Source organism: Dipteris shenzhenensis, chromosome 9 (genome assembly GCF_047967505.1).
Source record: "Dipteris shenzhenensis isolate YYH24624 ecotype China chromosome 9, Dip_SZ_1.0, whole genome shotgun sequence".
Taxonomy (NCBI): Eukaryota; Viridiplantae; Streptophyta; class Polypodiopsida; order Gleicheniales; family Dipteridaceae; genus Dipteris; species Dipteris shenzhenensis.
In genome coordinates this window covers 53,633,672-53,646,871 of record NC_141604.1, presented here as the reverse complement: position 1 = coordinate 53,646,871, position 13,200 = coordinate 53,633,672, and the positions used below count along the sequence as shown (strand labels likewise).

General features: G+C 43.4%; 1 protein-coding gene across 1 annotated transcript in view; it reads right to left on the bottom strand.

The window, feature by feature from the left end:
* The window catches only part of LOC147898840 (WD-40 repeat family protein / beige-like protein), a 181,787-nt gene that overhangs the window by 76,593 nt on the left and 91,994 nt on the right, over positions 1 to 13,200 (bottom strand). Inside the window, exon 12 of the mRNA XM_087379237.1 lies at positions 475 to 669. Within this exon, the coding sequence (XP_087235363.1) occupies positions 475 to 669 (195 nt within the window). The remainder of the gene's footprint in view (positions 1 to 474; positions 670 to 13,200) is intronic.

Here is a 13,200-nt window from a genome sequence, read left to right as displayed (position 1 = left end):
GACCTTATGTCAAGTAGGGTTTCTAGGTGTGCAAGTAAGCTCTCCTCCTCTTAGAGGCACTCCCCTATGGCCACACTATAGTCAAACAATACAATCTGGAAATCAAAATAAGTGTACCCATTCTAATCGATGCTTCACCTTCACCATGGGCAAAGGCATAGGAAACCGAATACAACCTCACTATGTGGTATTTAGACAAACATCAAATATACCATCCAAGGAGTCTGAAAATCTAATTTTGGAGACTCAAACATATGTCCTTCCCACACAAACATGAAATGTATGGTATCTAGTCTATGGGGTATGTCTGCCAATGTCATCTCTTTAGGCAAGTATGACTTTCATAAGATGGCCCTTCAAGTAACGAAGATTATGAGCATAAAGAGAAAGAAGCGCATTGGTTCTTTTAAGTCAGTATTACTTAACATGTCGCAAAACAATTCATTCTCAATAATGAGCATAGATAATAGCTACCTCCAATGGATGTGCATCAATTGCAAGCGAGCGATCTTCAACTGCCAAGGGACTTTGTCCATCTGCATCAGTGAGCTCATGAATTCCAGACAATAGTGGCCTCCAACGCCTGAGCAGAGTTGCAAAGGGAGGAACAATCATCTCCAAATAGTGTCTACGGAGAACTTTCCGATCTGCACTAACTGAATGCCAAACCTGCAAAATTGCATTGATCTTTATCAAGGATGTACAACACATGCTTTATTGACAACAATGCAACAAGTGAAAATGCGTGCTTCTCCAATATCATATCAAGCTCAACCAAAGGTTTAAGACTGCTAATATATGTCTCACTCAAACTTTGATTGCCTGACTTCAGGGTTGTTTGATCTAGATTCACTTTTGGAAAATACAAGAACATCTCCGTCAGTCGCAACTTCCTCTCTCAAAGTTCCATTGTTACTAAGTTAAAAGCATTTCAACCATTTGCAAAGGTCATTCTTGCCAATAATTCCATGTTAAAAAAATACTCTCCAAAAATTCCTCTATGCATATACATGTGTGTGCATGTGTGTGTGTGTGACAGACATATATATTTACTACTTTTAGTTGTCCGTATTTTGTTGTGAGTACTCTGAGACAGCTATGCATGTGTATGCGTATGTGTGTGCACGTGCACGTGTGTGTGTGTGTGTACTTTTTGAGGTGACTTTTCTTGTAATATAATCGATCAAAGCTTTTACTATTAAAACAAAGTAAGTGTGTGTGTGTGTGTTTCAAAAGGATAGATCGATTCGATACAAAAAGCAAAAGCAGACTGAGGGTCAACATGACCCTGTGCATGATTCTGTTGAAGCACAACTGGTGTATGATGTCATGCACGAAGGATTTGCAGACACAAGGAAAGACTGGAAAGACTCTGTTCCATCGGTTGGTCTCATGGTTGAAGTGGATGAAATTGTGGATCCAGTTAGAGAATATGCCAAAAATGCAATCATTTTATTTTTCCCAGGTCGGATGCCACCTGCTACAGAGGTAGGCAACTGGTTGACCCGCACCCTGGCTGGTTCGTTTGTTCGTAAGGTACACTATGCAGCCAGAGGCTTTTTTGAGGTCATCATGGTAGATGAGATTCACAGAAAAATGCTTTTGGAACATTTGCCACTTTATTTTGGGCAGCAATGTAGGCCATCTCCTGGTGGTTCTAGTGATGCCCTATAGGCCATGGTATGTGCCTTGTAGGCATAAATATAGGCACTTGTAGTGTTTTTAGGCCACATAGGACTCTTAGACCTATGTGACACCTTGGACACATAGTCCTAGGTCTAGATACAAGTACTTTGTACTCTCTATTTTCTTCTATCCTAGTTGACGTGACAGCAAACTCTATCGACTCTTTGTACCTTGCTCTCCCACTCTTTCTATTCATCGATCCTACAGTGGTATCAGAGCTGGGCTTGACTCGTCTTCTTGCCCCCGGACTCCTTGCATCCCCTTTCCGTACAGTCCGTACGACTGTACAGACGATTGTACTCAAAGCCTGCATACAGGTCCGTACTGCGCCGTACATCTTCTGTACAAGTGTACGGAAGATATTGTACCCATTCCGTACTTGCCATGCCGTACCTGCATGTGCGAGCATACTTGTGTTTCGTACAACGTACCTGAGTAGCTGTACAGATGTGAAACTACATCGCCGTACATCTTTTGTATAGGCGTACGAAAGGTCTTGTAACTGGTTCGTACAATCTCCGTACTTTGTACCTATACCGTACATTGGATTCGTGTACATGTATCCGTACTGCTATCGTACATCCTCCGTACACATTGCATCAGTACAAACCACACATTGGATTCCGTACCTTCGTCGTACATTCCGTACAATCAACGTACTCTTCATCCGTACAATTATACAGCTCATTGTACGTTGTACCTGCGTTATACTTGCTCCGGGATTTAGTACAGCCTTTGCACGTGTGAAATCATTTGCAGAGTATTCTCAAAATGTGGGGCTTTTGAAGGCTTTTGCTCTCCTTATCTTCCTTCTACTGTTTGAAATCTTCTCAAGCCATTTCAACAACTTGGAAAGCCTACATTTTGAGGTCCATACTTTGGGACAGGTGCACTTTTGCAGACAATTTGTGGACAACAAGTCCTAATTTTGCGGCTATTTTTAAGACTCCTCTTAGCAAGATTCTTGTGCTTATGCGGTTCATATCATCCATCCAAATGATCTTCGCAAATTAAAGCAGTGGCAAATCCGAGCTCGCATGAAACCCCTTTTGGATAAGGGCTGCTCCTCCAAAGCCTTCTTTAAAAGTTTGCATGCGGATAGGCAAAAGGAAGATATTTGCAGGATCAGGCAAGATGATGGCACCTGGACCACCTCCAAATCAGAATTAAAATCGCAATGCTCTAGTCATTTCCAGCATCTCTTTTCTCCTCAGCCTGATCATTCGATGCAAGTGAATGCAGCTAGGTCTCAATTTCTTATGCATGTTCAGCCTATATTGTCTCGGGAACAGGCTCATGCATTGGAGCAGCCCTTTATGCTCAATGAACTGGATGATGCATTGAGTCATTTACGTAAAGGCAGCTCTCCTAGTTGGGATGGATTAACTGTTGAATTTTTCCGTGCATTTTGGGGTGATCTCAAAAACACTCTTCTTCTTATGATCAATCATGCTTGGGCATAACAATCTCTTCCTCCTTCTTGGAAACATGGCCTTGTCAAATTGATCCCCAAAAAAAGGTTGTGTGAGACAATGGTTGATTGGCGGCCCATATCTCTTATGCCAGTCATTTACAAGCTCATTGCCAAAATGATTGTCCTCAGGGTTCGATTTATCTTGCAAGAAGGACTTCATCCCAGGCAGTTGGGTTTGTTCCCAGAAGGCAGATTACTAACAATATCTCCAATGCTTTGATTGCAATTGAGTATGCCAAATATTCCAAACAAGATGTTCTCATTCTGCAAGTGGACATTGCGAAAGCATTTGATACTGTCCATTGGGATTTTATTTCTCAGACTATGCATAAATTGGGATTTGGCCCTCGGCTGGTCCATATTATTTACTGGTTCTATTCTCATGCCACTGCGCATTGTTTGCTTGGTGGTGGGTTGTCAAGAACCTGGACTATGACCCGCTCAGTGAGACAGGGTTGTCCTCTTAGTTCGCTATTGTATGCCATTGCTACTCATCCGTTATTGTTGCATACGGATCATCTTGCAAATACAGGGCAGCTTCATGGCTTGCAAATTCCAAGAGCACATCCACTTATTGCACAGGCATATGCTGATGATTCATATTTCATGCCCAGGAATTCTCAAAGTGACCTCTCTCATCTGATGCAGACTCTGAATGATTTTGGCATAGCTGCTGGACTGCATATTAACTTTCAGAAATCGAATCTTCTAGCACTGAAAGAAGCTGATTGGCATGCACTTCTCTGGCCAGGCCACATTATTTCCTCCCATACTATTGTGAGGCATTTAGGGTATCCCCTTGGCTGGAATATTATCCCTCAACAACAGCTCAAATGGGTGCTTCAAAAGATTAACAAGAAGCTGGAATACTGGCATTTGTCCACTTGGCCTCTACATGTTCGACTTCGGATAGTGCAGTTTTATTTGCCTCTTCTTCCCTGGTCTTTTAAGCACTTGGCTTCCTATATGTCCCAGGCTATGGAGATATTTTGGAAAAGCAAATCTCACAAAAAGGCTTTGCGATTACTTCCCATGCAGTCTGTTTGTTCTCCTAAGACTCATGGGGGACTGAATATTCTCAATCTTCAGTTTCATATGTTAGCAAGAAAGAGCACCATGATTGCTGATTTTTTTCAGCAAACACAGCCATGGGCTATTCTGTTAGCAGCAATGTGTGGAAACATGACCTCCCATGCATATGGGCGTTGGATTACAGATCACTGGGAAGCAGTCATGACCACATTTCAGGGAAAAATTCCTGGTTGTCCTATTTCTACTGCTTTTATTCATGATTGGAAGAGAATTCTCTCTTATGCTAAATGGTCAGGTGCTTCTTCCCATCATGGTAATTCTCTTCGCTTGGAAAGCATCCATTGGAGCAAGGTGTTTGAATCGCCTCTTGCTTTGCAGGCACCTATTAAAGCATATAATCTTATGAAATGGGGCATCAAATTTGTCGGAGGAGTTGTGGATCAACATGGTTATGTGCTTTCATTTCCACAAGCTTGCAGGACATTCCCCTTGGGTATGCATCATAGACCCATTTGGAGAACACTTACAATCATGTTGCAGCCATTTGTTCCTGTTCCTCCACTGTTTGTACAGGACAGATTACTGGAGTGGAATCTGACCTCCTCATCTCCCGCTACATGTTCACTTTCAATGCATAATCTGGCTTCCTCGATGGTCTACAGATTTCTTCTTCCACCGCCATGGATTGATAAGCATGCCAACACTCTTTGGATAGGCCTTTGTCTTGGTGGCATTCACAACTCAAGAAATTTTGGAAAGCTAAATTGCCATTGAAACAGAGGCTTTTCTTTTGGAGATGTATAGTGGGAGCTTTTTCAGTTGGGGTGAAATTGGCAGCACATCGTATTGCTTCCTCTTCCTGCCCCCGTTGCTCTCATCCCCGTGAACAGTTCCCCACTTGTTATGGTCTTGCCCGCACTCTCGGATATTGATCACTCATGTCTCTCATTTGTTGCGGCTTCGGTTTCCCTCTATCAAATTCGGGAAACTCTTCTGGATGTTTGGATGCTTCTCATCTCAGATGTCTCCCTTCCTCCTTTTCTTTCACTGGGCTCGTTTCTGGGTACTATGGACTATTTGGACACAGAGATTGCATTCTAGGATGGGACAACAGTTTCCTCAGGCATATGCTTTCTTCAGAATATCCCTCAAGCAATCTTTATATGATAGTTATGCTGCAAGGAACTTGGATGCTACTAGTCTTGAAGTGTTTTCTGACTGTTTTTGAGTTCTTCCATTAGGCTCCTTTTTGGAGTCTAATGTCATGTACATGGATTTCATGTTAATAATATAGTTACTGGTTTCACAAAAAAAAAGTGTGTGTGTGTGTTACTCGTTTCACAAAAAAAAAAGTGTGTGTGTGACCATATGTCTGATTGGAGGCCTATTACTTTGATGCCTGTAGTTTATAAACTCATTGCCAAAATGATTGTGTATAAGCTTCACGGGATACTGAATGCGGGCCTTCATCCTCATTAGTATGGGTTTGTGCCGCAAAGACAAATCCATGACAATATCTCCAATGCATTGACTGCAATTGAATATGCTAAGTACTCGCATCAAGATGTACTCATATTGCAGGTAGATATTGCTAAGGCATTTGACACTGTTCAATGGGATTTTATCTCTCAAATCATGACAAAGTTGGGCTTTGGTCCCAAGATAGCAAATGCAGTTTATTGGCTTTATTCCGGCTCTACTTCTCAGTGCATCCTTGGGGGTCATCTATCTCGGTCATGGACATTGGGTAGATCAATTAGACAGAGCTGCCCTCTTAGTGCTCTCTTCTATGCCATTGCAACCCATCCCCTCTTGATGTATCTTGATCATCTTACAAACACAGGACAGATGACTGGTCTTAAAATCCCTGGGGCTGCATCTTTTTTGGCACAAGCATATGCTGATGATTCTTTCTTTATGCCACAGAATTCTCCCCGGGAGGTTCACATGCTTATGACCACACTATCATTGTATGGATTGGCAGCGGGATTGCATGTCAATTTTGACAAATCTAAATTGCTTCCCCTGAAACAATGTGACTGGCATTCTATTCTCTAGCCAGGTCATGTGGTGCATTCCAAAGATGTAGTCACGCATTTGGGATATCCTATAGGATGGCATATCACCAGGAAGCAGCAATTAAAATGGATCTTCCAAAGACTTCAACATAAACTGGAATATTGGAAAATTTCTACTTGGCCACTTCATGTCAGGCTCAGAATAGTACAGTCCATTGTAATGTTCTTTTTGCCTTTGCTACATTGGTCATCCAGAGATATTTCAGCCTTTATGTCTCAAGCTATGGAGCTGTTATGGAGGACAAAAACTGATGTGAAAGCATTGAGACTGATGAAGCTGTGCTCTCCTAGGATGCATGGTGGACTTAATGTTCTCAATATAAGATATCATGTACTTGCAAGGAAGGCGACTATGCTCCATACTTTTTTCCGTCAACAACAGCCATGGACTTGTATGATAGCATCCATGTGTGTCAACATGAGGACATCTGCTTATGGCCATTGGACTACTGATCATTGGGAGGTTGTCATCGCGAGATTTGTAGGGAAGATACCTGGTTGTCATTTGGACTACAGGCTTCTTCAGCCTGCTCCATGGATTCAGCAATATGCTAATACTCTGTGGCATATCAAGAAGCCCCTCTCATGGTGGCGGAAGAATCTCCGGATATTATGGAAGTGTAAAATGCCTTTGAAACAAAGACTTTGTCTTTCGAGATGCATGACCGGCAGATTGTCAGAAGGAATCACACTTGCCAAACGTCACATTGCACCATCCACATGTTTACGATGTCAGGCTCCTTCAGAAACTGTCCCTCATTTGCTTTGGCACTGCCCGTGTTCTAGAAACCTCCTTGGGAGAATTTCAGATCTTCGGCTCCGTTTCCCGAGTCACAGATTTGGGAAAAAATTTTGGTTATTTGGCAGATTTATGAGGTCTTTGTCTTAATACTCACTGTTTCTCTCATGGGTGAGATATTTGGCATATTTGGGTCGGAAGATTCACAAGTCATATGAATCTTTCCGAGCCTCATTGCGGCAATCCTTATATGATGCCTGCCATGAGGGTGATATACATGCTTCTTGCATAGAGCTTTTCTTTTTATGTTTCTGATCTTCGGGATACTCTCCATTTTGGAGACTTCCCATCTTGTAAATTTATGAGAATATAAATACATTGCACTGGATTTTACTATAAAAAATGTGTGTGTGTGTGTGTGTGTGTGCGCGCGGTATGTGTGTGTGGTGTGTGTGGCACCATTTCGAAAGAGTGTGTGAAGAAGGGCTGCGATGGAGACCTCCTCTTCGTCGTCTTACTCCCTGGTTCCGTCCGTACTGTTTCCCTGCACGTCCCTGCCGACGCCTTCGTCCTCCATACAACTGCCGTCAGCTGTACGGCCTTCCGTACCGCCGTCCGTACTGCTCCCAGATGCGCCTTCGCTGCAGTTTCCATGCCCTGTCAACCCACCCGTGCAGTCTCCCGTACCTGTTGTACGATTTTCCGTACAGCATGTACGGTCGACCGTACAACCTGTACGGACGACCGTATAGTCTGTACCGTCCCCTATACAGTTTTCCTCTTCCTTTGTTTTCTCCGCCTCGACTCTTTCTGCCACTGCACCTCCTACCCGTGTGTTTCATCGGCGGAAGCCTGGTGGTTTGTCTGTCTCCCCTTCCATCAAATCGGCGAAGCTGGACGTTTCTGATGGCCCTTCTTCTTCCCTCCAGCTGGATCTTCTTCGCCAATTGTGCTCTGCCTCTGTCACAGACGTTCCTTCATCGAGTTCTCCGCTTGTTTGTTCCTTGGATTCTGCCCTTTTGGTCTCTGGTCTTCGGCAAGCTCAGCAATTTGGAGTCTGCCTCTATTTCATGGGCAAGATTTTATCTTCAGCTCAGGTCCGTCATTGGGCTGATGTTGCAGTGGGCCTGGATTGTATTTCTTCCTTTGTCTTTCTAGGCAAAGGATTTTATTATGCCCATTGCTCTTCGACTGAGGTGGTAGAGCGCCTTGTTAGTGATGCTGGTGTTCCTAGAGCTGGTTTTTTCGCTTATGTTATGCCCTGGGATCCGCTTTTCGATCCTTCTGCAACACTTCTGACTCACTGTCCAGTTTGGATTACTCACAAAGCGCTGCCTGTGCCTCTTCTTCAGCATCTTCCAACTCTTGCAGCTTTTTTGGGAAGGCCTCTCCATATCCCGAGACAGGAGTTCTTGCAAGCTTCCCGTGATGTTCGTCTTTGCATTCTGTGGGATATGACGCAGCCCGTGCCATCTACTCTGGATCTTGATTTGGGTTTTGCTCATCCGATGCGCATCAGGCTCCATTTTGCATCTTTCCCCACTGCATGTTATCGGTGCCAACAGGTTGGCCATTTTACACATGCTTGCCCTTCCATATCCAGGCCCATACCACCTGCTCCTTCTTCAACTGTCAAGGTTACTCTCCCTTCTTCTTCGGTTTCTGCTATGGCTTCTTTGGTGAAACCCTCTACTACTCCGAAGCACTACTGGAGAAAGGTTGATAAATCACAGGCAAATCTTCCTCCTGCTGAAGCAGCTCAAGATTGTACTCTTGTTGAGCACCATCAGTTTCCTTCTATTCAGGATATGGATGTAACCCTTGCAGAGGGTAAATTACAGGATGATATGAATGCTATCTCCTCGGATACTGACCCTGCACTTATTCAGATTGATCCTCCGAATGAAGCTCAAATGCAAATCACAGGCAAATCTTCCTCCCGCTGAAGCAGCTCAGGATTGTACTCTTGTTGAGCACCATCAGTTTCCTTCTATTCAAGATATGGATGTAACCCTTGCAGAGGGTAAATTACAGGATGATATGAATGCTATCTCCTCGGATACTGCCCCAACACTTATTCAGATTGATCCTCCAAATGAAGCTCAAATGCAGCAATCTATTTCATCAGATGTATTTTCTTCATCGGAAGATACGGATGTTAAGCTAGCTCCTATGCCTTTGACGCTTGTGCCAGAGCTTTCTTCTGTCAAGGATGCAGAAGTACCTTTTTTATTGGAATCTTTCCATCCCATGTTACAACAGGTTTTTGACCCTTTGATTTAAAAATTTCGGGTACCAGCCTATATCAAGAAGAATCACAAGGGCAAAAAACATCTTGTTTTTATTGATGGTGTGGTTTTATCACTGTATCAGTTTTTACAGAGCAACAATTTGAAGCTGGAGGATTCTGTGTTTGATTCTCCTCCAGCTTGATAATGTAATTTTTTACTTGGCTACCTCATGACTTTTGCTCTGAGGTTTTACTTGTAAAAACTTTTTCTTGTACTTATTGGTGGGTTTTTACCTCTTTTTGAGGTTTCCCACACAGAAATATAAAGATTTCACTTTTTAAAAAAAAGTGTGTGTGTGTGCGCGTGTGTTTGGTGAGAGAGTGTGAGAGAGAGAGACCTGGATCCAGTGAGCCCTGCTATCGCCTACTTTGAGCCCAACCGATCTTCAGCATCTTCAGCCCTTTAAACATATTCTGTATTGTCCAGTAGACTGTACGGACAGTTTTCATATGTTCTTGCAGCCCTAAAACTTTGATGCAGATCCCGAAATCAGCCCGCCACGCTGCTCTTCCAGTTTTCTCGTCGTTTCCTGCTCCTCCTTTGCTGTTGATATCGTTGCATCGCCTCCATTAGGCCCTTAGCTTTGTCTTTGTTTAACCCTCTTCTCCTTTCATACCCTAGCTGCATAGAATCTCTGTAGGCCATCTTCTAGTGGTTCTAGTGATGCCCTATAGGCCATGGTATGTGCCTTGTAGGCATAAGTGTAGGCACTTGTAGTGTTAGTGCCTTTTAGGCCACATAGGACACTTAGTCCTATGTGACACCTAGGACACTTAGTCCTAGGTCTAGGTCCAAGTACCTTGTACTTGTATTTATTCATAATCTAAGTTTGATGTGACGGCTGAACTATCGTGCGACTCTTTTGCTACCTGCACTCTCTCTCTCTCTCTTTGCCTATCGATCCTACAGTGGTATCAGAGCTCGGTTGACTCGTCTCCTGCTCATCGGGTTTGTACCAACCGTACAGCCTTACCTCCGTACATATCTGCGCCACCGTACGTTGGAACCCGTACACAGTACTTGTAACATACCTGCGTCGTACGTCTGTACTACGCCATACTGTGCTCCATTGTGCTGCACTTTTCGTACAGCCGTGCGTTGTGTTCCGTACTTCGCCGTACTCCATTTCGTACTTGCACCGACGTACACACGTACACCCAGCTCCGTACCTGAACCACCGTACAACTATGTACCTGCATTCCGTACTTCGCCGTACTGCATTCCGTACATGTGCCACCGTACAACCGTACACTGTACTCTGCATCCATATAATGTACATGCATCCGTGCATTGTACTTGCATCCGTACATTGTACCAGATCTGTATGATTGTACGTACACCGTACATTGTAACAGATCCATACAACTACACCATACATGTTCTGTACAGCTCGTACTTGTCCCGAGAGTTCCGTACAGGTTTGGCACGTGTGAAGTCTTTTGCAGAACATTGGCAAATTTGGGGCTTTCAATACCTTTCATCTCCTCTAGTTGCAACTTCTTGCAAGAACACTAGAGATTCGGGATTTGGTCTGCAATTTCTTTTTGATTGCAGTACATTGGGTCACATTTGCAGGACATTGAGCCAGATTTTCAGACATTGAGTCACTTTTGCAGGACATTGAGTCAGATTTGCATACATTGGGTCACATTTGCAAAAATTTCAGCAAAATTTGCGGCTTTTCTGCATTTTCCCTCTTTTTGGCCTATTTGCCCTCATTAAATTTGGGCCTTTTGCCAGATTTGCTGTTTTTGCAGTGAACATTGCCTGTCACAGTCACATTTGGGTCAGATCTACATTTGCCCTTTGATTTGGGTCAGAAATTTGCAGATATTTGCTATCATTTTTGGACAGCCACCTTTTTGCAGTGATAGCCTTGAGGCTTTTGGGTTTTCAGGTCTTTTTCAGGGTATCACATTTGCTATGGCTGGGAACAATCAAGATTTGTTTGGAGTTCTTCGTGAAGATGATAAGTTGGATGGCACCAACTATCCGATGTGGTCTTATCTCATGAAACATATTCTTGTTGCAAAGCATTTGTGAATATTGTTTCTAGCCAATGCTACAGTGGTTGCCTCTACTGCTGGTCCTTCTACAGGGGGTACTCCTCCTGATGTCTCTTCCTCTAGCACTCCTGCTGCTACTCTTCCAACTCAAGAGCAGTCAAGATAGGATGCAAGAGATGCAAATGCACATTCATGCATTGCTTTATCATGCAAGAGAATCATTATTCCACACATCCGGTCCTGTAGGACAGCAAAGGATGCTTGGGATAAATTGGCTTCTCTCTATCAGATTCGCAATGAAGCTCGTGTTGCATATTTGAGAAGACAATTACAGGAAGTCTGTATGAATGAAGGTGACTCTATGGATGCATACCTAACAAAGGTCAAGGACCTCATGGAACAGCTTGCCAACATTGATGAGGTGGTGCCAAATTCACAGCTTGTCAGTACCACATTGAATGGACTGCCAAATACATATCAAGGGTTTGCTACAACCCTTCGATTAGTGGCCATGGGTAATCCAAAGCCACTATTCTTTTGATCAGCTAGTTACTTTGCTTTTGCAGGAAGAGCAAAGTAGAGCTAACAGACAAGCCATTATTCCTAATCATGCATTTGCTTCACAGCAGACAGGAAGAGGCAAGGCTTCCAAGCCTATGGGCAAGCCAAAATCTGCGCATAGCAGCTGCAATTCCTCCCATGCATCTAAAAATACAGCAGATAAGGCAAAGAAGAAAAGATGCAACTATTGTCACAAGCCTGGACATGACATTTATGCAGGAAGCGCATTGCTTCAGAGAAAAAGAAAGCTGGATTGATAGTTAATGCCTCTCATGCTATTGAATCCCATGAGCCAAAAGATGCTGCACATGCACATGCTCTTCAAGATGATTGGGCATGGGCTGTCCAATGCTCATTTAATCCCTCCAAAGCTGATGCACTCTTTACTGCTAATGATGCTCAGTCCTGGTACTTAGCTAGTGGTGCTTCCAAGCATGTCACATCTTGCAGACAATTGTTCCATTCTTTAGCTGATGCACCTCGAGGGGGGAATGCTTCATATGCTGTAAAGAGAGTTGGAGATGTGCAGCTCACATCCATTTCAAGCCAACCTGCCACTCTGACAAATGTTCTTTTTGTGCCTGGCATTGAAGTCAACTTGATTTCAATTTCAGCAATTGCTACTTCAAGTTTCACAGTAATTTTTGATGGCTACATATGTCTAGTTTATGATCTTCGTGATGATAATGCCATAGTTCTCACTGGCACTTTGCAAAAAGGGCTTTATCCCCTTGATCATCATTCAGCTGCACTTTCTATTGAAGCATTGGCTATTTCAGATTCACAGCTTGCTGAAAGTCATCTTTGGCATGAGAGAATGGGCCATCTCAATTATAGAGCTCTTGCAAAGCTACATTCACAACAGATGGCAACTGATATACCTCAAAATCACACAGTTTCCAAACATGTGTGTGAGGGTTGTCTTTTGGGTAAGATGCATCGATTTCCTTTTTAAAAGAATTGTCCAAAACTCTCACAAAGGAAATTGCAGCTAGTACACAGTGATGTCTGTGGCCCAATGAGGACAAATGCCATTGGGGGGTTAAGTATTTCATGACTCTCATTGATGATTTCACAAGATATTGCTGGGTATATCCTTTAAAGGCCAAATCTGAAGTTTTCTTATGCTTTCAAAGATGGCTGAATATGGTTGAGAATGAATCAGGATGCAAGCTTGTCACCCTCAACACAGATAGGGGGGGAGAGTATATGTCAAAGGAGTTTGATGCATTTCTGTCTTCACGGGGCATTATTCACTCATGCACTACTCCTTACACCCCTCAACAGAATCCTGTTTCTGAAAGGAAAAACAGGTCCACAATGGAGATGGCCA